General features: G+C 40.9%; 1 protein-coding gene across 6 annotated transcripts in view; it reads left to right on the top strand.

The window, feature by feature from the left end:
• Nucleotides 1-26,840, top strand: part of LOC115192287 (exocyst complex component 2) — a 97,531-nt gene that overhangs the window by 21,201 nt on the left and 49,490 nt on the right. For all 6 annotated transcript variants that reach the window (XM_029750610.1, XM_029750606.1, XM_029750609.1 and 3 more), the window contains exons 2-5: nucleotides 8,434-8,610; nucleotides 16,798-16,974; nucleotides 17,261-17,387; nucleotides 24,716-24,829. In XM_029750610.1, coding sequence (XP_029606470.1) covers nucleotides 8,493-8,610; nucleotides 16,798-16,974; nucleotides 17,261-17,387; nucleotides 24,716-24,829 — 536 coding nt within the window. In that variant the 5' untranslated portion in view covers nucleotides 8,434-8,492. The remainder of the gene's footprint in view (nucleotides 1-8,433; nucleotides 8,611-16,797; nucleotides 16,975-17,260; nucleotides 17,388-24,715; nucleotides 24,830-26,840) is intronic.

The following is a 26,840-nucleotide window of genomic DNA, read 5'->3' as shown; positions in this document are numbered from 1 at the left end:
AGGAGGGGGGACTCATGCTGGAAGTTGTAAGTCCGAAGGTTTAGGAATAGATGACCTAAATAAACAACTTTAGGGCTACATTTGGGAGCAGTAAGTACAGTCACCCCCTTTTCGTGTGAATACCACCCCCCCCCTCTGTCCAGTGCATTAGCCTAAACAGCAGGGGAAAATCAGCCAAACCCCTAAAACCCACACTGCACCCTGCAGGCTCTCAGAGGGGGGCTAATATGACAGACTGATTATCAGTCGCACTGCCTTGGAAGTTGTGGGAACATAAGTTTTTGGTTTCCCTTTGGTTCTGGAAATGAAGCCATAAGTTTCCTGACCGGTAAAACTGAATGTTCTTTAAACGTTATGACAACGGAAAGGAAAATTTGCCTGTTCTGGAAGCCTACATTTTTTTGGGGTTGTAGGGAGGTTCTGAGAACGGTTTACTGGGATTCCCTGGAAGTTTTCCAGGGAGGCGTTAACATTTTGAGAACGGAATCAAGCAATCATTAAGATCAAGTGTGGCCAATTAGTGGGTGCGGCCAACACACCTGAACACACTTAGAAAGATGGAAGATGGAGAGAGTTTTGTTGACGCTGAGAACGGAATGTATGTTTTTAAATAACATTCTTAGAACGTTCTTCGAACGTTACACTTTTTTTTCTTGTGGTTTTTATGGAAAATTTTCTTAATGTTCTAAAAACATGACTTTAAATAGAAATTCCCACAGAAGAACATTGTTTCTTAACGTTCTCAGAACAATTTGAGAACATTACTTTAAATAGAACCTTGAGGAAACCTGTAGGAAATGTTATGCTGAAGTACTGAAATTCTAATAAAGGAACATTATGTGCTATATGGGTAGCTTCCATATGCCTCTTTCTGAAACAGAACAGTGTCCTGGCATCGTGAGTGTGGGGTACATATTGTTTAAAGTGTGCTGTAGTAAATGTCCTAGAGCCTAGGCTTATATGATTTTCATCTGTTATAGTATAAATATACAGTGTACTTCCTATGAAGCAAGCCATTCCTCATATTCAGCCCATTCTACAGCTGTGTTTAAAATGGCACCCAACTCCCTATAGGCTAGTGAACAACTATAGGGCTCTGGTCAAAATATATTAGGAATAGGGTGCCATTTGGAACGCTAGGCTACAGTCTTGCCTAGCCAGAGAGCTCCTTTCTCCCTGAGCTTGTTAGCTCTGGTCCGATTGCTCAGTCCTAGGCTCTGGGGTGACAGAGTTACCAAATAGAGGAGGGGCAGTCACTTTTGTTTATAAGTCCCTCTCCAAGTAAAATAAACCTGCCATTTTAGCCCAATTAGAACGTAAGCAGGAAGGGAGGAAGCGAGGGAGAAAGGGAGGGAGAGAATGCTTAAGCACTAGTCATGTGGCCAATGAGTAGGCAGATGTTTGATAAACAACACAAGCTTTAACAACAAGAATGATCAGAAGAAACTGACAGAGCGAACGATAGAGAGTGCCATTTACAGTACCAGTCAAAAGTTTGGACACACCTACTCATTCAAGGGTTTTTCTTTATTTTTACCATTGTCTACATTGTAGAATAATAGTGAAGACATCAACAATTTTAAATAACACTTCGAATTCATGTAGTAACCAAAAAAGTGTTAAACAAATCAAAATATATTTTATATTCTTCAAAGTAGCCACCCTTTTGCCTTGATGACAGCTTTGCACACTCTTAGCATTCTCTCAACCAGCGTCACCTGGAATGCTTTTCCAACAGTCTTGAAGGAGTTCCCACATATGCTGAGCACTTGTTGGCTGCTTTTCCTTCACTCTGCGGTCCAACTTATCCCAAACCAACTCAATTGGGTTGAGGTCGGGTGATTGTGGAGGCCAGGTGATCTAATGCAGCACTCAAATCGCCCTTACACAGCCTGGAGGTGTGTTGGGTCATTGTCCTGTTAGAAAAACAATTGATAGTCCCACTAAGCACAAACCAGATGGGATGGCGTATCACTGCAGAAGGCTGTGGTAGCCATGCTGGTTAAGTGTGCCTTGAATTCTAAATAAATCACAGACCGAGTCACCAGCAAAGCACCGCCAAACCATCACAACACCACCTCCATGCTTCACGTTGGGAACCACACATGCGGAGATCATCCATTCACCTACTATGCGTCTCACAAAGACTCGGCGGTTGGAAGCAGAAATCTCAAATTTGGAGTTATCAGATCGAAGGACATATTTCCACTGGTCTAATGTCCATTGCTCGTGTGTCTTGGCCCAAGCAAGCCTCTTCTTCTTATTGCTGTCCTTTAGTAGTAGTTTATTTGCAGCAATTTGACCATGAAGCCTTATTCACGCAGTCTCTTCTGAGCTGTTGATGTTGAGATGTCTGTTATTTGAAGTTTTTGAAGCATTTATTTGGGCTGCAATCCGAATTGCAGTTAACTCTAATGAATGTATCCTCTGCAGCAGAGGTAACACTGGGTATTCCTTTCCTGTGGCGGTCCTCATGAGAGCCAGTTTCATCATAGCTCTTGATGGTTTTTGCGACTGCACTTGAAGAAACGTTCAAATTTCTTGAGATTTTCCACATTGACTGACCTTCATGTCTTAAAGTAATGATGGACTGTTGTTTCTCTTTGCTTATTTGAGCTGTTCTTGCTATAATATGGACTTGGTCTTTTACAAAATAGATAGGGCTATCTGCTGTATACCACCCCTACCTTGCCACAAAACAACTGATTGACTCAAATGTGTTAAGAAGGAAAGAAGTTCCACAAATTTTACTTTAAGCAAGGCACACCTGTTAATTGAAATGCATTCCAGGTGACTACCTCATGAAGCTGCTTGAGAGAATGCCAAGAGTGTGCAAAGCTGTCATAAAGGCAAAGTGTGGCAACTTTGACAAATATAAAATATATTTTGAGTTGCTTAACACTTTGTTTTGGTTACTACATGATTCCATATGTGTTATTTCATAGTTTTGATGTCTAGTAAAAAATAAAGAAATACCGTTGCATGAGTAGGTGTGTCCAAACTTTTGACTGGTACTGTATGTGATTTTTAAGTGAACTGTTATAACTGTGCTGTCTACTTGGGAAGCCTACCTTCGGTTCTAGGGGATTCTCATTGTAGGCTGCTGCCACGAATCAAAATAGGGTCCTGTAATGCCCCCTAGAGCATTTTTGTCAGATAGATAAACAAACACACTGCTGTAAAATCTTTTCCAGTCCAGTCATGTAATTTCACTATATATACAAAAGTATGTGGTCACTAGAGGTCGACCGATTTTATGATTTTTCAACGCCGATACCGATTATTGGAGGACCCAAAAAAGCAGATGCCGATTTTTCGGCTTTTTTTGGTCCTCAATACTGAATGAATAATGAACACTTTTTATTTGAACTTAATATAATACATCAATAAAATCAATTTGGTTTAAATAATGCAAAAACAAAGTGTTGGAGAAGAAAGTAAAAGTACAGTATGTGCCATGTAAAAAAGCTAACGTTTAAGTTACTTGCTCAGAACATATGAAAGCTGGTGGTTCCTTTTTAACATGAGTCTTCAATATTCCCAGGTAAGAAGTTTTAGGTTGTAGTTATTATAGGACTATTTCTCTCTATACCATTCGTATTTCATATACCTTTGACTATTGGATGTTCAAATAGGTACTTTAGTATTGCCAGCCTAATCTCGGGAGTTGATAGGCTTGAAGTCATAAACAGCACAATGCTTGAAGCATTGCGAAGAGCTGCTGGCGAATGCAGTAAAGTGCTGTTTGAATGAATGCTTACGAGCCTTCTGCTGCCTACCACCGCTCAGTCAGACTGCTCTATCAAATCATAGACTTTATTATAATATAATAACACAGAAATACGAGCCTTATGTCATTAATATGGTCAAATCCAGAAACTGTCATTTCGAAAACAAAACGTTTTTTCTTTCAGTGAAATACGGAACTGTTCCGTAATTTATCTAATGGGTGACATCCATATGTCTAAATATTGCTGTTACATTGCACAACCTTCAATGTTATGTCATAATTACGTAAAATTCTGGCAAATTAGTTCGCAACGAGCCAGGCGGCCCAAACTGTTGCATATACCCTGACTCTGCGTGCAATGAACGCAAGAGAAGTGACACAATTTCCCTAGTTTAATATTGCCTGCTAACCTGGATTTCTTTTAACTAAATATGCAGGTTAAAAAAAATATACTACTCTATTGATTTTAAGAAAGGCATTGAGGTTTATGGTTAGGTGCATTCGTGCAACGATTGTGCTTTTTTCACAAATGCGCTTTTGTTAAATCATCCCCCGTTTGGCGAAGTTGGCGGTCTTTGTTAGGAAGAAATAGTCTTCACACAGTTCGCAACGAGCCAGGCGGCCCAAACTGATGCATATACCCTGACTCTGTTGCACCGAATGCAAGAGTGACACAATTTCCCTAGTTAAAATAAATTCATGTTCGCAGGCAATATTAACTAAATATGCAGGTTTAAAAATATATACTTGTGTATTGATTTTAAGAAAGGCGTTTATGTTTATGGTTAGGTAAACATTGGTGCAACGACAGTGCTTTTTCCGCGATTGCGCTTGTTAAATCACCCGTTTGGCGATGTAGGCTATGATTCAATGATAAATTAACAGGCACCTCATCGATTATATGCAACGCAGGACAAGCTAGATAAACTAGTAATATCATCAACCATGTGTAGTTAACTTGTGATTGTTAAGATTGATTGATTTTTTTATAAGATATGTTTAATGCTAGCTAGCACCTTACATTGGCTCCTTGCTGCACTCGCATGACAGGTAGTCAGCCTGCCACGCAGTCTCCTCGTGGAGTGCAATGTAATCGACCATGATCGGTGTCCAAAAATGCTGATTACCGATTTGTTATGAAAACTTGAAATCGGCCATTCCGATTAATCGGTCGACCACTAGTGAACACCCCTTCAAATTAGTGGATTCAGCTATTTCAGCCACATTCGTTGCTGACAGGTGTATAAAATCGAGCACACAGCCATGCATTTTCAATAGACTAGCTTTGGCAGTAGAATGGCCTTACTGAAGAGCTCAGTGACTTTCAACATGGCGCCGTCATAGGATGTCACCTTTCCAGCAAGTCAGTTTATCAAATTACTTCCCTGCTAGAGCTGCCCGGTCAACTGTAAGTGCTGCTATTGTGAAGTGGAAACGTCTAAGAGCAACAACGGCTCAGCCGCGAAATGGTAGGCCATACAAGCTCACAGAACGGGACTGCCCAGTGCTGAAGCCCGTAGCATGTAGAAATCGTCTGTTCTCGGTTGCAACACTCCCTACCGAGTTCCAAACTGCCTCTGAAAGCAACGTCAGCACAATAACTGTTTCTCTGGAGCTTCAGGAAATGGGTTTCCATGGCCGAGCAGCCGAACACAAGCCTAAGATCACCATGTGCAATGCCAGGCGTCGGATGGAGTGGTGTAAAGCTCGCCGCCATTGGACTCTGAAGCAGTGGAAACACGTTCTCTGGAGTGATGAATCACGCTTCACCATCTGGCAGTCCGACGGACAAATCTGGATTTGGCAGATGCCAGGAGAACACTTCCTGCCCAAATACAAAGTGCCATATGTAAAGTTTGGTGGAGGATGAATAATGGTCTGGGGACGTTTTTCATGGTTCGGACAAGACCCCTTTACTTCGTGTGTGTGTGTGTGTGTGTGTGTGTGTGTGTGTGTGTGTGTGTGTGTTACAGAGTGGAGGGGTTTGGGCTGTGTTCCCATGTCCATGCATGGCCCCCAGAGTAAAGTAAACACAGCAGCTCTTTTCTCATCCCAGCCGTCAACAGGCTCTCCCCGGGCCCGAGCCAGAGACCACACACCCAGACCACACATATATATATATACACACACACACACACACACACACACACACACACACACACACACACACTACCCAGACCGCTCCGCAGCACAGATCCCTCCACATGCTCTCTCACATACACACAGACCACACAGCGCCAGCTCGGCCCCTCGCACGCAACCGAGCAGAGCTGTCATTCTGCCCAGTGTGTGTGTGTGTGTGTGTGTGTGTGTGTGTGTGTGTCTCTTCACATGTATTTCCAAGACAGGGATAGAAACACTCCTGTTGAGGTAACACAACAGTCGTTGACATTTTAAGCAGAAGACAGACTCACCCTTATCTTCCCCCTCCACTCCAACTCCCACCCTAAACATATGGGCTAGATGAATGACAGATGAGGGGCTTGTTTAAGGCCTGTTAACTTCTTATCTTCTCCATGTCAGATGCCCCTGCCCCTAGATTTCCTCTGACAAGCACAAGACGGCAGAGGTTATGCTACATGAGTTGCATCCCCTTTGAGTCAAGGGTGTGTGCTTAGTCCCCTCCTCGTGGCCGCGCATGACTCCAACACCATCATCAAGTTTTCTGACGACAAGACGGTGGTAGGACTGATCACGGACTACGATGAGGCAGCCTATAGCAAGGTCAGAGACCTGGCAGTGTGGACCAGGGCAACAGCATCACCCTCAACGTCAGCAAGACAAAGGAGATGATTGTGGACTACATCGATGGGGCCGTAGTTGAGTGGGTTGACAGAGCTTGAATAATTTTTTTACAATCCAGGTGTGCAAAGCTCTTAAAGACTTAACCAGAAAGACTCGCAGCTGCCAAAAGTGATTCTAATGTGTATTGACTCAGGGGTGTGAGTACTTATGTACCTAACAATAAATGAGAGATTTCTGTATTTCATTTTCAATAAATTTGCTACAATTTCTAAAAATGTGTTTTCACTTAGTCGTTATGGCAGGGTTTCCCAAACTCGGTCCTCTGGACCACAAGGGGTGCACTTTTTTTGCATTTTTTTTTTTGCCCCATCACTACACAGATGATTCAAATAATCAACTAATCATCAGGCTTTGATAATTTGAATCAGCTGTGTAGTGTTAGGGCAAAAACTTAAATGTGCACCCCTTGGGGTCCCAAGGACCGCATTTGGGTAACGCTGCATTATGGGGTAACGCGTGTAGATGGTTGAGAAAAAAATTCTGGCTTTAAAACAGCAACATGTGGAATAAGTCAAGGGGTATGAATACTTTCTGAAGGCATTGTATAAGACTGTCTTGGAAGGACACTGCTTTTCAGAGGGGTTTTAGAGTATTGCTCTGTCTTAGTTCACTCCCTAACCTCAACCTTAACCTCGTCGGTCAATAATCAATTAAATGCTCAGAAGGATTGGCTACTTAGATTTATGCTATTTTTTTTGTACCCAAAAAGCTTTAACATGGGGACACAGATATGTGATCCACTACATTAACTTTCTGAAGGCACTTCAATTACCTCGGTCCCCTGCACATCGACTTGGTACTGGTACTTCCTGTATACAGCCATGTTATTCTTACTCATTATTGTTATTCGTATTCACGTGCATTTATTCCTTGTCACTATTTATATTAAAAAAAAATAATAATAATCATCTTCAACTATGCATTGTTGGAAAAGTACAAGTATGTACGTAAGCATTTCACTATTTGTCTACACCTGTTTTTTACGAAGCATGTGACAAATATTTTTAATTTTTTATTTGAGTTAATAGACCCCCGTCTCTTTACGCAACAAGCTCTTAACTAAACTTGTAGAAAGTGTGTAGAAAGATTTGATCAACAAGCCTACGCTCTGAGATGATGTTGCAACAAATCTGCTGCGTCACCCATGGTTCCCTGGTTGCTTGTCTGCTCTGTTCCGTGTGAATTCCTGCCTTGTTTGCAGGGAACGTGTTTTGGATTTAGTGTTTGCAAAGCGGTTAGGTTTTTCAACTGGACCTGGCAGCAATTTATTGCCACACGTGTTAGCGAAAAATGTAAAACTCCCCTCATACTGGCTTTTTAGATACACATCTATCCTGTTTTCCTCCTTTTGATAGGCTGAGGATAATAGTTGCACATTTCTTTCAGAATTTTATCTGCTCTGTGTCATTTCTCTTCCACGTTGGCATATCAACTACACAGGTGATTGGCGTTTTACTGTCTGTGTTCTCCCTCGTCATTACATGCACTAGGTATTAGGTATCCTCTAGGTATTAGGCTATGCCTAGCTATACAGTCTCATACACACATTGAGTAGGTTATGTGGAATCGATGAGGGGGAGCACGTTTATTTATCCTTCTCTCCGAGGTTTACATTCTTCCTTTCCTCCCCCTTTTTCTCTCTCTCTCTGTCTGGTCTCAGACTCGGAGCTCCTACCAGCACCTTCATGTCCTCCTGTGTGTGTAGAAGTTGTAGCCTTCCTACTTAAACTCTTAGAAACCTTTTTTAGATGTATTAAATGTCTTATAATACACTTATAAAGACATATATGTTTCTAAAAAGTAATAATGCATTGTAACTGTACATTACAACTGTCTCTCTCTCCTCGTCTCCGTGTTAATAACCATTATTGTGTGTCCTCTCCTTGGCATGTTCACAGGTTGCTGACTGATTTCTTCCTGTGTTCCTGCACACGCGTGACGATCAGCGTGACCTACCATGTCTCGTGTCCGCCAGCCCCCCCTGGTCACGGGCATCTCGCCCAATGAGGGCACCTCATGGACCAAGGTCACCATCCGAGGAGAGAACCTGGGCACGGGTCCCGCTGACCTCGTTGGTACGACACACACGTATACATGAAAGCACAAACTTGCACAGACACTTAGTGTGTCTATCAAGCTGTATATGTTTCCTCCTCTTTCCAACTATCTTTTGATGCGCCACAATCAGCAAATCCGCTATATGCGCAGGGGTTGGGTGCGGATAGGAGAAAATCTTTGACGGTCTATTCAGTTCATTGAAGAAGGGAGGGGGTGGGGTGAGAAGTGAGACCAGGGGTAACTATAGTTAGTACCTATAGTCTATAGGGTTTGTGTGTCCACTGCACTTCACTTCTGGCCTTAATATTGCTACAGTAGATCGGAGGAGTGAGATGAAAATGTTTTGGCTCTCGTAGCAAACACAAAAAGTAACATCCCATATTTGGGTACATTTTGGTTTCAAACTTAACGACGATGGAGAACCAGATGACTTGGACTAACCTGTTTGCAGACGCCAATAAATGTCTCAAAATACAACACTGCCCCTTTAAGACAAAAAAAAAGCTCTTTACCTGACTTGCTTTTCAAAGCAATTTCAAGGAAATGTACATGTTTTGTGCTCTTGTAGGAAGCAGTCAGTCCCCTATTGCTGACTACAAATGATCTATAACTGGGCTAATAACTCACTAACTAGCAAAGGAGATGAACAAAATGTGCACACGTGGCTACATGCAGCGCTTGCTTTGATCTCAAAACAAGCGCATCTGCTCACGACCACAGCTGTAAACACAGTCCAGTTCAAAGTAAATGGCACAGATCCATATATGGCAATGATCTATTTGAATATAAGCCTACTGCAGCTCTGATTGGTTATGCCACACTGGTCTGTGTAGAGTACGGGTTGAGTCTTGTGCAATAGAATCCTACTCCGATGCGTTCTGCCTACAACAAAATCTCTTGCATAGTTTGTTTTGTTTCAGTATGTTGCCTTGAAAGTGGCTAATATTGCGTTGATTCCATCACAATTGCCACAGTAAAGGGTAACGTTGATAGTGTTCACTAACAGGTATGCTGCGTGGCAGTCTCGGGCTACTGCGCACAGCTTAGAGGGAACATTGGTCAAATTTAAATATGAGTCTTTAAATGTGCCTGACAGTGAAACTGGACACCGAAATCCCGCTGATAAGAAACAACCTACATGCCGGAATCCCACACAGCCGACAACCTGGCCAAAGCCCTGTGTTCAGGATGGCTAGACTGGGCCCTTGATGAAAATAAACTGTCTTGTATCGCCACAGACAACGGGGACAACATTGTGGCTGCAGTGAGGCAACTAAACTGGCCTTGGCTAAATTGCTTTGGTCACAATTTCCATCTCATCGTCACCAACGGCGTGAACAGCAAAAGCGCACGCACAGGCCGGGCTCTAGGCCTATGTAGAACCCTGGTGGGTACTTTTCTTGCAGATCTGCAAAAAGAGGGCCCTACTGAAGGCTGAGACGGAGCTGAACCTCCCAAATCACAGCCTCATTCTGGTGAGAAATTAGCCTATTCGATGTTTAAAGAATAAGCTATGCCAGGGATGGGCAACTGGCGGGTCCTACTTTTGAAGGCCCAAGGAACACACACACAATATATATATATATATATATACACACACACACACACACACACACACACACACACACACACACACACACACACACACACACACACACACACACACACACACACACACACACACAGTTGAACTCTGAAGTTTACATACACCTTAGCCAAATACATTTAAACTCAGTTTTTCACAATTCCTATCATTTAATCCTAGTAAAAATTCCCTGTCTTGGGTCAGAGAGGATCACCACTTTATTTTAAGAATGTGAAATGTCAGAATAATAGTAGAGAGAATTATTTATTTCAGATTTTAATTCTTTCATCACATTCCCAGTGGATCAGAAGTTTACATGCACTCAATTAGTATTTGGTAGCATTGCCTTTAAATTGTTTAACTTGGGTCAAGCGTTTCAGGTAGCCTTCCACAAGCTTCCCACAATAAGTTGGGTGAATTTTGGCCCATTCCTCCTGACAGATCTGGTGTAACTGAGTCAGGTTTTGTAGGCCTCCTTGCTCGCACACACTTTTTCATTTCTGCCCACAAATTTTCTATAGGATTGAGGTCAGGGCTTTGTGATGGCCACTCCAATACCTTGACTTTGTTGTCCTTAAGCCATTTTGCCACAACTTTGGAAGAATGCTTGGGGTCATTGTCCATTTGGAAGACCCATTTGCAACCAATCTTTAACTTCCTGACTGATGTCTTGAGATGTTGCTTCAATATATCCACATAATTTTCTTTCCTCATGAAGCCATCTATTTTGTGAAGTGCACCAGTCCCTCCTGCAGCAAAGCACCCCCACAACATGATGCTGCCACCCTTGTGCTTCACGGTTGGGATGGTGTTCTTCGGCTTGCAAGCTTCCCCATTTTTCCTCCAAACATAACAATGGTCATTATGGCTAAACAGTTCTATTTTTTTGCTTCATCAGACCAGAGGACATTTCTCCAAAAAGTACGATCTTTTCCCACATGTGCAGTTGCAAACCATAGTCTGTTTTTTTTAATGGTGGTTTTGGAGCAGTGGCTTCTTCCTTGCTGAGCGGCCTTTTCGGGTTATTTCGATATAGGACTTGTTTTACTGTGGATATAGATACTTTTGTACCCGTTTCCTCCAGCATCTTCACAAGGTCCTTTGCTGTTGTTCTGGGATTGATTAGCACTTTTTGCACAAAAGTACGTTCATCTCTAGGAGAAGGAACGTGTCTCCTTTCTGAGCGGTATGATGGCTGTGTGGTCCCATGGTGTTTATACTTGCGTACTATTGTTTGTACAGATGAACGTGGTACCTTCAGGCATTTGTAAATTGCTCCCAAGGATGAGCCAGACTTGTGGAGGTCTACAATTTTTGTTCTGAAGTCTTGGCTGGTTTCTTTTGATTTTCCCATGATGGCAAGCAAAGAGGCACTGAGTTTGAAGGTAGGCCTTGAAATACATCCACAGGTACACCTCCAATTTACTCAAAATATGTCAATTAGCCTATCAGAAGCTTCTAAAGTGATGACATAATTTTCTGGAATTTTCCAAGCTGTTTAAAGGCACATTCAGCTTAGCATATGAAAACTTCTGACCCCTGGAATTGTGATACAGTGAATTATATCCAATTTGTAAGTCGCTCTGGATAAGAGCGTCTGCTAAATGACTTAAATGTAAATGTAAATGTATAAGTGAAATAATCTGTCTAAACAATTGTTGGAAAAATTACTTGTGTCACGCACAAAGTAGATGTCCTAACCGACTTGCCAAAAATATAGTTTGTTAACAAGAAATTTGTGGAGTGGTTGAAAAACGAGTTTTAATGACTCCAACCTAAGTGTATGTAAACTTCTGACTTCAAGTGTGTGTGTGTATGTATGTGTGTGTGTGTGTGTGTGTATATGTGTGTGTATATATGTGTATATGTATGTGTTTATTTATTATTTTTTCACCTTTATTTAACCAGGTAAGCTAGTTGAGGACAAGTTTTCATTTACAACTGCGACCTGGCCAAGATAAAGCAAAGCAGTGCGACACAAACAACATCACAGAGTTACACATGGAATAAACAAACGTACAGTCAATAACGCAATAGAAAAAATAATATCTATATACAGTGTGTTCAAATGGCGTGAGGAGGTAAGGCAATAAATATGCCATAGTAGCGAAGTAATTACAATTTAGCAAATTAACACGAGTGATAGATGTGCAGATGATGATGTGCAAGTGGAAATACTGGCGTGCAAAAGAGCAGAAAAGTAAATAAAAACAATATGGGGATGAGGTAGGTAGATTGGATGGGCTATTTACAGATGGGCTGTGTACAGCTGCAGTGATCAGTTTGCTTCTCAAATAGCTGATATTTAAAGTTAGTGATAGAGATATGAGTCTCCAACTTCAGCGATTTTTGCAATTCGTTCCAGTCATTGGCAGCAGAGAACTGGAAGGAAAGGCAGCCAAAGTACAGTGAGGGGAAAAAAGTATTTGATCCCCTGCTGATTTTGTACGTTTGCCCACTGACAAAGAAATGATCAGTCTATAATTTGAATGGTAGTCAGTCTCACGCTTATATTAAAATCTGCAACCAGCAAATTTTACTCTCCGTCCAATGGCAAAATGAGTAGAATTGCATGAAATGAGTTATAAAATTGCAAACTCTTCTCTCTGCCACATGGCAAAATGTGTAGAATTGCAGCAAACCTGCTTTAAACTGCTACATTTTTTTTTTAAATGTCTGCGCTGTCAAGAAGGGGGCTGCTAAAATGTTTTGCTCACAATGTGATGGGGGGGTTTGCCATGTGAGTACGCAGACGCACGAGCATCTGTGGCCCCTCATGATGAGTTCAGATTTTGTGTCCCCCACCCCAGCAAAGTTGCCCATCCCTGAGCTATGCTATGTTAAATTATTGTTCACGTAGAATTATGTTATTCAGATGCATTGAATAAAAAAAAATAATTCTCCAAACATAAGCTAATTTCATTGTGAAAATACAATTGGCTGAATCATTCAATGTTGCATTACCGTAGGCCCATTGTTTTTTAATAACGAAATTAGCCTGTTTATTTGTTTAATTCTGCCAATCAAACGTTTTCTTCCAAGGCATTGTTTAACTAGGTGGGGAACCAAACCAAAAATGGTAGAGCGGGTTTTGGAGCATGCACCAGCCGTTGAACGAGTCCTGGTCTTGGATCGTAAACATAATCACCTCATCCTAAAATGGCAGGATAAAGACATCTTGCCATCTGTCCAAGCAGCACTGAAACCTGTCGCTGACTTCACTGATGTTCTCTCGGTTGAGAGTTACATCCCGTCTCGTCAGCGGAGCCTGTGTTCCAGTTACTGAGGGGAGGTCTGCTCAAGCCGGCCTCTCCAACGACACCGGCCTAACACAAAGCCTCAAAAGGAAGATGTCCAGAAGATGTCCTCGAGGACAAGTACAGCCTACCGGAAATAAAATGGCTTTTATCCTCGTCTTCCCTCCTCGACCCAAGATACAAAGGGGATGATTTGAACGAGATGAGAGATGCACTCTTCAAAGAGATTGTGGAAGGAGGGGGCGACGGAGCCGGGGGTGGTGGTGGTGCTACTGCTGCTATTGCAACTGAGGAAGATGATGACTCGAATGATGGTGCGAGTGCGCCACCGTCTGCCAAGAAAAGGAATTTAGGGGATCTCCTCCAGAAGCGAAGGGTCCAAAACACTGCCCCTGTACCCCTCAGAGTCCGTGCAGACACCGCACCTACTAACTACCTGCAGGAACAGCCTGACCCAACAGATAATCTCCTGACCTGGTGGTGAGACAACCAGACTCGCTATCCATTGATGTCGAAGCTGGCGCGCAGATGCATGTGTATTTGCGCCAGGAGCACCGCATCAGAGTGAATGTTCAGCACTGTGGGGATATATTGTTAACCCTGTCCGCTTGTGCCTCAAGCCGGACAAAGTCAATATGCATAGTTTGCATTTTACAAGCTGTCGCCGTTTGCTATAAAATAGCAAAACATTTTATTCTATATTTATTTAATTATTTTTGTTTTATTATGGCCCTATAGATATACTGTTAATATTTGTTGTTAGTGGTAATTTATCGTAGAAGCGCTAGCCTATGGCACTTTAGTAGACAAAGTTTCTGTAGACTTTCTATAATACAATGCAGGTTTTTATTGATTTATGTTAAATAAATGTCTCTCTCAAAAAAAGAAGGTTGGGTGTCTGTGTGTCTGACAATTAATTAATTATTCAAGAGCAAGACAGTTAGGCCCATATCTGCTAATGTTGTGCTGATAACTGTGCACATATGACACGCCAACCACAACACCTGAAATTCCATGACCATCACAGCACTAACACACACACACGCACACTGTTATTTAGATTTGACTTCCAACAGTCAAATCACTTCCTGGAATGTTTTGTCTCCCACTTTTATGTAATGGTAATCTCAAAATTAGCCAGTGTGTGAATTCATTGGTGCGGTTGTTTTTGATGCATACAATTATTCTGTTTTGTTTATGTGAATGTTTTCACTGGCACCGACGATATTTGTTTGTGTGTGTTAGACAGAGTGTATGATAGAGAATGTGTAAGTAGGTCTGTGTGCAGTAGAGTTCATGCCGTGATGACCCGTCCGCGGTTGGACTGAGTAACTCATTTACCCAGAGCCTGGCTAGAGCCTTACTAGCCTACAGTCTACCACAGAACTCACTGGACCAGTCAGCGGTGGTCAGGCTCTGCTTACATTACAAGGACTGTTTGTTGCTGTTTATCAAATGAATGCTTTTCATGACTTTATGAGGTGGAAAACACATTTTTATGAATCTAGATTAGATTTAAATGACCTTTTTGTTTCGTTTAACTGAATGAATTTAAAACACCCAAGATAATGAGTTTTAATCAATGTTGGTTAAGTGAAAAAATAAATACTATAACATTTTAGAACATTTTAACTAAATGTGTACATTTAAAATGTGATTTTTACATGCTAAAGAAAATTATTAGATATCTGAATCATATTGAATTGAATTTTTCTGCCATTGTAATCCTTGGGCAGGCCGCCTAAGCATGTAAAAATAGAATAATATTGTTTTAAATACATTTTCGGTATGGAAAAACTTAAACAACTAAAACAGATATAAAGTATGTAGGAAAGATAATAGACCTATATATTTGTTTATAATCTTTGAGAACTAACAATCACCAAAATTAAAAGCAAGGGAGTATTGAAAATTCCAAAGCAAGGAATTTAGCAGTATTGATTTTGTTATGTTTGAGAGTAAGAACACAGATTTAGCCATGGCAAAATGCATAGAATTTCATAAAATTTGCCTTAAAACTGCAAAATGTTGTCTCAGCTCTATGGTAAAATGTGTAGAATTGCAGTAAATTAGCCTTAAATCGTAAAAATGTATCTTAGCTCCATTGAGAACATATTTGAATTGCAAGAAAAAATGCTAGAAAAAGAAACTATACACCACCAACATGGGGGGCCTTTCAAATGTTCTAAAAAATATAGGAACATAAGTGAACATGATTTTGTTTAATATGTTTTTAAGTCGAACAGATTGTTGGTTAAAATACTTATGTTAATCATTTTATCAAAATACTGCATGTCATGTTTTGTTTAAATGTAATCTGAATTGAATTGCCAAAAAGAGTAAGATGTTTTAAAATTTAATACATTTGTTTCAAGGAATTTTTTTTTTTTTTTAACAGAACTTTAAAAACACAACACATTTTTTAAAAAGCTAAACATTTGTGGCCACAATTTTTTTACTTTGCAAAAGAGTAGCGCTAGTGAATCAAAACACTCCACTATCCCCATTTCTTGTTGCTGCATTTTATGAACATAATGTATTTTAATATACATTTATTTTAATATAAATGTCCAACTTTTTTTATATTGTCAAAATGTCACCAATTAGAATACGCCTAGAATTTCAGTGTGTTATTTTCAAGAATTAAAATCAAGACGCCCGCGAATGAAAGACATGGCCTCACACATACTGCTGTGGACTTGGCAGGCGGAGGCCTGGCCAATCATTTGGATCTATTTCTGACCACTAATGTCCCCAGAGCCTAGAATTAGCCTTTAACTGTATATATATATTAAATAGCAAAAAAAAATAGTGTTTTGTGCATATGACCAGTACAGAGGCAGGAAATGTGCTTTAATTTAATGGCCATATTATTATTCACAGTTTGTTTCAAGGGTTATTTTTGTATCTCTCACATGCTTTTATGATGTTTGATTACACATGTCTGACACTGTCGAGTTCCATCTAGTCAGATAAATCAGAGGACGGGGTTTTGCTCTCTGTCTCTCGCTCTCTCTTTATTCCAGTGTTCACAATGACAAGGAGAAGGGTCAGAGAGTGTAAAAGTACAGTAAATAGATATTTATTGAGCCGCTTAGCATTGAAGTGGCACACTCTGTGTGGACAGAATGAGGAAGCTGTGAGAGACTCATGTCAGGGCCACCAACAGGACTGACTGGACATGGCCTGAACTTTGACCCCTAATGACAGGTTTATTAAACTGCTGTTTGTGTCAATGTGTCATGCCTTTTCTCTCAGTGTGTCTCTTATGTTATAACTTGGTTGTTTGTCCTGTTGCTGTTAGCTCGCCTATATATTTGATTAGCCTCACTTCTCTCTCTTTCTTTCTGTCTCTCTCTCAGGTCTGTCCATATGTGGTCACAACTGCTTGCTGACGGCTGAGTGGATGTCAGCCAGTAAGATAGTGTGTCGTGTGGGCCCAGCCAAAGACGATAAGGGAGAGATCATCGTCACCACCAAGTCAGGAGGCCACGGCACCTCCACCGTCTCCTTCAAACTGCTCAAGGCTGAGAAGATCGGTAAGATACTCCTTCTGCCCTCGGCGAACACGGCAGTTCTAATATAAATCCACAAACACATCTCTCTTTGTCTACTCCGTTGCACAAGAACAGACCATCTTCCTCAGTTTTTCCAAGCTCGGGCAACTAGGAAATAGAGTATGGAAACACACCACAAACCCATACTCTTATTGTCCTGTGTTGCTTTACAAACTGTATAGTAGCTCTGTCAGGTACTATAATTGAGTGTGTGTGATCTGGGCTGTCCTCTCAGCGATGATGTGTTTCCTGTGTGTCTGTGCTGTAGGTATCCTGGACCAGTCTGCTGTGTGGGTGGATGAGATGAACTATTACGACATGAGAACCGACCGCTACAAAGGCATCTCCCCCCTCTCCCTACGACCCAGCAATCCGTTAGGCATCGACTTTGACAAGTAGGGACACACACACACATACATACACACACACAGGCTTAAGTCATTGAGTCTAACAAACAAACAATCCCCATGTGGAGATGTTTGAAATGTTATGCCAACACAGCAATGGCTACAACTGGCTTTAACCGCTGCACAAAGGCACTGGAAACACCATAATTGTGTTTAAAAGAGAGGGAAAGAAAGACAGAAGAGATGAATGAGTTGAAAAGAAAGATTGCAACCACTACACATGGCCTGAAAGGAAGGAGAAAGAAGAGAGGGAAAAAGTGGAATAGAAAGATTGCAAGCCACCACACATGGCCATAGCAGGCAGGTCGTATGGTGTGGCTTCTGCCTCCCACACGACTGGCAGGAAATGCACAGTCTGTAATGTAATGTTTAGTTTGTATAGTTTAGTTCTGGTATATCTGTGCTCTAGGCCCTCTGATGTTTGTTTTGTTTAGAGGGGCCAGGGGATCCAGGGGGCAAGTGATCGCTCGTGGACAGGGAGGAGAGCCCCTAACTGGGCTGCAAACCCTCCATGTCCAGGGTCACTTTCCTGGGCCTACTGGTAGGCTACTACAACCCTTACATCACAGTCAGTTAGCTCTAACTAAGAAACCGTACGGTCTTCTCTTCATGTTATAACCACATAGTACAGTAAACACACTCGAAACTGGTCACACGCACACATACACATACATAGTGTACAATACACAAACACATCACATTAATGAATGTAGCCAATTTTGTTTACTATAGAGACGATGGCTAGCTGTTCAAACTAGAAATAGCTGACCAGGAGAATTGAAGCGGACGAAGTCGGACAACCTTTTTAGTTATAGTAATTAAATACGTTTAAACCCATCATGATTATAATTATGATGTCTTGAACCAATTTAAACAGGTTTGTCTGGTGGTGATGTCACTGGTTGGTTATACTAACAGAGAGGTCAAACAGGAATTCATCTTGTCGTGGTACACTTAAATAATTGCTGTAGAGCATGAGTTATTTTTTTATTTTGGCCATTATTTCTGTTTTTTCCACTTTATTTTTATATCTTGAGATTTTAGAGTATTCTGAAAATATTTTTAACAAGGGGGGCATTGACTTTTCAATGTTAGTCATGTACAGTACCAGTAAAACATTTGGACACCTACTCATTCAAGGTTTTTTTTTTTTTTTTTTTTACTATTTTCTACATTGTAGAATAACAGTGAATACATTAAAAACTATGAAATAACACACATGGAATCATGTAGTAACCAAAAAACTGTTAAACAAATCAACATATATTTTATATTTGAGATTCGTCAAAGTAGCTACCGTTTGCCTTGATGACAGCTTTGCACACTCTTGGCATTCTCTCAACCAGCTTTACCTGGAATGCTTTTCCAACAGTCTTGAAGGAGTTCCCACATATGCTGAGCACTTGTTGGCTTCTTTCCCTTCACTCTGCTGACCAACTCATCCCAAACCATCTCAATTGAGTTGAGGTTGGGTGATTGTGGAGGCCAGGTCATCTGATGCAGCACTCCATCACTCTCCTTCTTGGTCAAATAGCCCTTACACAGCCTGGAGGTGTGTTGGGTCATTGTCCTGTTGAAAAACAAATGATAGTCTCACTAAGCACAGACCAGATGGGATGGTGTATCGCTGCAAAATTCTGTGGTAGCCATGCTGGTTAAGAGTGCCTTGAATTCTAAATGAATCACTGACAGTGTCACCAGTGAAGCACCCCCACACCATCACACCACCTCCTCCATGCTTCACGGTGGGAACCATACATGCAGAGATCATCTGTTCACCTACTTTGCGTCTCACAAGACTCGGCGGTTGAAACCAAAAATCTCACATTTTTGGTGAAGAGGCGACTCCGAAAATGCTTGCCTTCTATGCAAAGTTGCAAAGAAAAAGCCATATCTCAGACTGGCCAATAAAAATATTAAGATGGGCAAAAGAACACTGGACAGAGGAACTCTGCCTAGAAGGCCAGCATCCCGGAGTCGCCTCTTCACTGTTGACGTTGAAACTGGTATTTTGCGGGTACTATTTAATGAAGCTGCCAGTTGAGGACTTGTGAGACGTCTGTTTCTCAAACTAGACACTCTAATGTACTTGTCCTCTTGCTCAGTTGTGCACCGGGGCCTCCCACTCCTCTTTCTATTCTGGTTAGAGCCAGTTTGTTCTGTGAAGGGAATAGGACCCAGCGTTGTATGAGATCTTCAGTTTCTTGACAATTTCATGCATGGAATGGCCTTCGTTTCTCAGAACAACAATAGACTGACGAGTTTCAGAAGAAAGTTATTTGTTTCTGGCCATTTTGAGCCTGTAATCGAACCCACAAATGCTGATGCTCCAGATACTCAACTAGTCTAAAGAAGGCCAGTTTTATTGCTTCTTTAATCAGGACAACAGTTTTTGCAAAATGGTTTTCTAATGGTCAATTAGCCTTTTAAAATTATAAACTTGGATTAGCTAACACAACGTGCCATTGGTACACAGGAGGGATGGTTGCTGATAATGGGCCTCTGTACGCCTATGTAGATATTCCATAAAAAAATTGTCCGTTTACAGCTACAATAGTCATTTACAACATTAGCAATGTCTACACTGTATTTCTGATCAATTTTTTGTTATTTTAATGGACATAAAATGTGTTTTTCTTTCAAAAACAAGGACATTTCTAAGTGACCCCAAACTTTTGAACGGTGGTGTATATGCAAGTTAAAGTGTTCATCTCCCTAAGTCTGAGGGTGGTTTAAAACTTCCACACCTGGAATTGTATCAACTCGCCACCCAAGGTTTTACTTGCGACATATTTGGGACGGCAGGTAGCCTAGTGGTTAGAGTGTTGGGCCAGTAACGGAAAGGTTGCTAGATCGAATCTCCGAGCTGACAAGGTAAAAATCTGTCGTTCTGCCCCTGAACAAGGCAGCTAACCCACTGTTCCTAGGCCATCATTGTAAATAAGAATTTGTTCTTAACTGTTTTGCCTAGTTAAATAAAAAATTCTAATATTGTTAAATGCACTAAAGTGGAACAGTGGGTGCATATTGAAGATGTGCATGCCCTTCCCCAGAATCTTTTCATGTGTCTATTTTCAAAGGATAAAGATAAGAACATGAACAACTTCATAGTTAAGAACACTATAACAATATGGAAGAAAATTAAACGCATTCTACAAGAATCAATATCACACATTAAAAACAACCCCCTATGGAACAATCCTTGGAAAGCTTTTCAGATTCCACCGATAAATTGGCCCACATGTAAAACTCAAGGCATAGAAACTGTAAATGGCTTGGTAATAGGAAATACCATTATTTCCATTACAAAATAAAAAAGCCATTTTGGACTGACTTATGTAGACGTTTTCAAATGCATGCAAATTAAAAGTTTTATATCACAAAATGTTGATTTTAAGTCTTAGACATCAGAGCAATGTTGAGGGAATCCTATTTGAGTCAGAAAAGGATATAACTATGATAAGTAAGATATACAAAACCTTGCAGAGAGCCTATTCAACTGACAATCTCTAAGAAAAAAATATGAACTATTGGAACCAAGACTTAAAAGGAACTGATATTGGCACATGATGGAGGGTGTGCTGGAACATGATGGAGGGTGTGCTGGAACATGATGGAGGGTGTGCTGGAACATGATGGAGGGTGTGCTGGAACATGATGGAGGGTGTGCTGGAACATGATGGAGGGTGTGCTGGAACATGATGGAGGGTGTGCTGGAACATGATGGAGGGTGTGCTGGAACATGATGGAGGGTGTGCTGGAACATAACTAAGGAAATTACAGTTAACTAAAATGTACGCTTATTCCATTATAAACAAATGTATATTTATTATACAAGAAACAAAATTCACAAATTTTACAGTACAACTGCGGAGTCATGTAATTCGTGTAATTCATGCCTCCTGGGAGTGCTATAAAGTCAAAATATTATGGGTGGACTTTTTACAATGTAAATGAACTTTTAGTCTGTCTATCTGCATTCTTCAAGACGGCATATGAGGGTGCGTTGAGATACCAAATGGGTTGGACCATACTTTTCTTGTCAATCATTTTGAGAAATGTTTACTTAATAACTGGAAATCAAATTATCCTCCATCGTTAAGACAGTGGAAGAATAAAATGCATTATTATTTCAATATTGAAAAGGTGTGGGTGACAGAGGAAAATCAGAATAGCTCAATTTGAGGCCATATGGCATAGAGTCTTACAATCACTGGAAATAGATGCAGTAGGAACGTGTGTCTGGGCAGCTTTGATATCGTTGATTTTTGGGTCTGTCTTTTTTTCTTTTGTCTATATGATTATATTGTTTGAAAAAGTATTAAAAAAATATATATTTAATTTAAAAAATCCTCTTTTTGGTCTGCAAAACACTTCCTGGTGATGTCATCATCAACGTGTTCTTTTTTATTTTGGTCCGCATGCTTACAGAGTAACAAGCCCCGTCCAAGCCGCGATGCCCGAGTGATCATTTCCGGAGTCAGGACTGTAACTGCTTATTTTGAGTTAGCCTACTGAACTTGAGCAGGGTTTCTCTCAGCGTATACGTATGTGCTTCCTGTCCGTCTGTGTAGAGCAGAGCAGCAGAACCGATACATGTTAAAGCAGGCTTTGATACTTTGCCAGGTTTGGAGGTGAGGGAATAACTGAACAGACTGAGAGAGTTCTCTTTTACTCTCTCTCAATCTCTCTCTCTGTTTCTCTCTCGCTCTCTTTCGAGATACATATGTACAGTTGAAGTCGGAAGTTTACATACACCTTAGCCAAATACATTTAAACTCAGTTTTTCACAATTCCTGACATTTAATCCTAGTAAAAATTCCCTGTCTTAGGTCAGTTAGGATCACCACTTTATTTTAAGAATGTGAAATGTCAGAATAATAGTAGAGGGAATGATTTATTTCAGATTTTATTTCTTTCATCACATTCCCAGTGGGTCAGAAATGTACATACACTCAATTAGTATTTGGTAGCATTGCCTTTTAAATTGTTTAACTTGGGTCAAACGTTTGAGGTAGCCTTCCACAAGCTTCCCACAATAAGTTGGGTGAATTTTGGCCCATTCCTCCTGCCAGAGCTGGTGTAACTGAGTCAGGTTTGTAGGCCTCCTTGCTCGCACACACTTTTTCACTTCTGCCCACAAATGTTCTTTAGGATTGAGGATGGCTTTGTGATGGCCACTCCAATACATTGACTTTGTTGTCCTTAAGCCATTTTGCCACAACTTTGGAAGAATGCTTGGGGTCATTGTCCATTTGAAAGACTCATTTGCAACTAAGCTTTAACTTCCTGACTGATGTCTTGAGATGTTGCTTCAATATATCCACATAATTTTCCTCCCTCATTATGCCATCTATTTTGTGAAGTGCACCAGTCCCTCCTGCAGCAAAGCACTCCCACAACATGATGCTGCCACCCCCGTGCTTCACGGTTGGGATGGTGTTCTTCGGCTTGCAAGCCTCACCCTTTTTCCTCCAAACATAACGATGGTCATTATGGCCAAACAGTTCTATTTTTGTTTCATCAGACCAGAGGACATTTCTCCAAAAAGTACGGTCTTTGTCCCCATGTGCAGTTGCAAACCGTAGTCTGGCTGTTTTATGGCGGTTTTGGAGCAGTGGCTTCTTCCTTGCTGAGCGGCCTTTCAGGTTATGTCAATATAGGACTCGTTTTACTGTGGATATAGATACTTTTGTACCTGTTTCCTCCAGCATCTTCACAAGGTCCTTTGCTGTTGTTCTGGGATTGATTTGCACATTTCATACCACAGTACGTTCATCTCTAGGAGACAGAACGCGCCTCCTTCCTGAGCGTTATGATGGCTGCGTGGTCCCATGGTGTTTATACTTGCGTACTATTGTTTGTACAGTTGAACGTGGTACCTTCAGGTGATTTTGGCTGATTTCTTTTGATTTTCCCATGATGTCAAGCAAAGAGGCACTGAGTTTGAAGGTCGGCCTTGAAATACATCTACAGGTACATCTCCAATTTACTCAAATGATGTCAATTAGCCTATCAGAAGCTTCTAAAGCCATGACATAATTTTCTGGAATTTTCCAAGCTGTTTAAAGGCACAGTCAACTTAGCATATGAAAACTTCTGACCCACTGGAATTGTGATACAGTCTGTAAACAATTGTTTGAAAAATTCCTTGTGTCATGCATAAAGGAGATGTCCTAACCGACTTGCCAAAACTATAGTTTGTTAACAAGAAATTTGTGGAGTGGTTGAAAAACGAGTTTTAATGACTCCAACCTAAGTGTATGTAAACTTCCAACTTCAACTGTATACATGTAATATGCCACGAATCAGACGCTTTGTAATGCAACTAACAGTGCGGTGAGTACATTTTTATTATGTGTGTACATGGTCTAGGAATTCAGTCCGCAACCTGTACATTGCTAGCGAAACACTCTTACCAACTGAGCCACACCGTTACAAGAAGCAGCACGAGCACTTTGAGACGAAAGGGGTTTGAGAGGTTGACGTTAACCTTTCATGGTGATCAAACTTACAGTTTCACCCTCCCTCTCTTTCTCCCACTTCTTTCCCATGACAACCCATCTTTACCGATCGGCACTGAGATAATTCTGCTCTGTGTGTGTGTGTGTGTGTGTGTGTGCTTGTGTTGTGTCTGTGTGCATGTGTGTGTATTTATCCCCTCAGGGCTCAGTGTGTTCCAGTACAGTAGAGGCTGGGTGGGTGGTGGGTTTCCTTTTTAGAGTTTAGTTTGTGTAGCCCACGGGTCATTACCACAGATCAAACCTTCCTAACAACTTCTGGGTCCTCCAGGGGCGCCCAGGCGTCACACACTGCTCTTCCCATGCCCAGGCCTTCCTCTTTGGGCACGGCCTCACGCTGACCCCGCTGGAGGACTTTATACCAACACGCCAACTTACCTTTCACCTTATTACATTATAGAATGAAGTTCTTGTTATTTTGTATAATGTAACTGGTAAATGTTCTTTCTTATTTGAGTAACTATTTACAGTTGTAAGCATTCCCTTTAATTCAGTGTTGGGGTAGATTGTTCATGCTCCAACCTTATTGTCAAAGACGGAAATGGGTTTTGCAGCATAATAATATATGCCTTTTAGCACACACTTAACTGAAAGTGACTTACAGTCATGCATGCATCCATTTTACATATTGGTGGCCCTGGGATTCAAACCCCACAATCCTGGCATTGCAAGCACCATGCTCTACCAACTGAGCCATACAGGGACCACAGCATGATCATACATAGGAGACATAAAACATACATTTTAATAGGGTTTCCTTAGTAATCTCTTGTATGTGTGTGTTTTCTCCCCCAGGGGTAAGGTCCCTCTGAAAGATCTGGAGGCATTGTTTCCAGGTGTGAGTGGCGAGTTCACCAGCGAGAACTTCTCAGCTACTTGGTACCTTATCGAGAACCACTCTGTCACCAGGTAGGTCAGACCAACCTACTTTTTTTTAGTCGGCCTCTGGGTCTAAGAGACACAGACAATCACAACCATCTTTCTCCTGTACCGGCCAATCAGACAGCACTCCTTCACAACTACAGTGCCTTCGGAAAGTATTCACACCCCTTGACTTTTTCCACATTTTTGTTGTGTTACAAATTGGGATAAAAGTGGATTGAATTGTCTTTTTTTTATCGATCTACACTAAATACTCATGTCAAAGTGGATTTAAAAAAAAAATAAGATTCATGACAAATAAAACACTAATATCTTGATTAGATACAGTAAGTATTCAACACCCTGAGTCAATAATCACCTTTGGGTAAGTCTCTAAGAGCTTTGCACACCTGGATTGTAAAATATTTGCCCATTTATTATTTTTTTAAACTCTTCGATCTCTGTGAAATTGGTTGTTGATCATTGCTAGACAGCCATTTTCAAGTCTTGCCATAGATTTCCAAGCTGATTTAAGTCAAAACTGCAACTAGGCCACTCCGGAACATTCAATGTCGTCTTGGTTAGCATCTCCAGTGAAATATTTGGCTGTGAGTTTTAGGTTATTGTCCTGCTGAAAGGTGAATTTGTCTCCCAGGGTCTGTTGGAAAGCAGACTGAACCAGGTTTTCCTCTAGGATTTTGCCTGTGCTTAATTCTGTTCTGTTTCTTTTTGTCCTTAAAAAAACCTCTCTAATCCTTTGCCGATGACGAGCATATCCATAACACGAAGAGTGGTAGTCAGTGATGTGTTGTGTTGTATTTGCCCCAAACATAATGCTTTGTATTCAGGACAGGAAGTTAATTTCTTTGCCACATTTTTTTGCAGTATTACTTTAGTGCCTTATTGCATGGTTTTGGAATATTTTTATTCTGTACAGACTTCTATCTTTGTCATTTAGGTTAGTATTGTGGAGTAGCTACAATGTTTTTGATTCAGCCTCAGTTTTCTCCTATCACAGCCATTAAACTCTGGAACGGTTTTAAAATCACCATTGCTCGGAACGGTTTTATTCCTCTCTGGCAACTGAGTTAGGAAGGACGACTGAGTGTATTGATACACCAACCAAAGCGTAATTAATAACTTCACCATGCTCAAAGGGATATTCAGTGTCTGCTTTTTTACATTTTTACCCATCAACCAATAGGTGCCCTTCTTTGCGAGGCATTGGAAAACCTCCCTTATCTTTGTGGTTGAATTTGTGGTTGAAATTCACTACTCGACTGAGGGTCCTTACAGATAATTGTATGTGTGGGGTACAGAGATGGTGTAATCATTCAAAAATGTTGTTAACCACTAATATTGCACATTAGGTCCATGCAACTTATTATGTGACTTGTTAAGCAAATCTTTACTCCTGAATATATTTAGGCTTGCCATAACAAAGAAGTTGAATACTTATTGACTCAAGACATTTCAGCTTTAAATGTTTTATTATTTGTAAAGATTTCTAAAATCGAAATTCCACTTTGACATTGTGGGGTATTCTGTGTACACCAGGGACACAAAATGTAAATGTAATTCATTTTAAATTCAGCCTGTAACACAACAAAGTTTGAAAAAGGTCCAGGGGTGTGAATACTTTCTGAAGGCACTGTAACTTCTTTATGAACGTCAGCCCAAACAACCAAACTACTAGTCACAAACATACACATGAATCCTAGATATTTTCTTTGTCAGCAGCATAGTTCAACTATTGAAACTATTGCTGTGACTTGAGACAAGAAAACCTTTTGTTATCTTTTACATGGTTCTCAGCCCTTCCAATCTATCCACTAACCCAGAGACAGATTTAGTCTGTAAAGAAATACAATCTACCTCATTTCTTCTTGATCTTTGACCCAACAAGAAAACGTTGGACATGTGAAGGAAGTGTCCTTTCTCTTGTTGACCTCTAACCCCTGGTCTTTGTCATATTAGGACAGTGTTTGTCAGCCTCTGTCAGGTTATTATTAGTCTCTCCTGGTTTCCTTTCCGTTATCTGTCATGGTTCCCCTCCAAC

This window comes from Salmo trutta, chromosome 4 (genome assembly GCF_901001165.1).
Source record: "Salmo trutta chromosome 4, fSalTru1.1, whole genome shotgun sequence".
Classification (NCBI taxonomy): Eukaryota; Metazoa; Chordata; class Actinopteri; order Salmoniformes; family Salmonidae; genus Salmo; species Salmo trutta.
The sequence above is the reverse complement of the archived record's forward strand: the minus strand, read 5'-3'. Positions and strand labels throughout refer to the sequence as shown.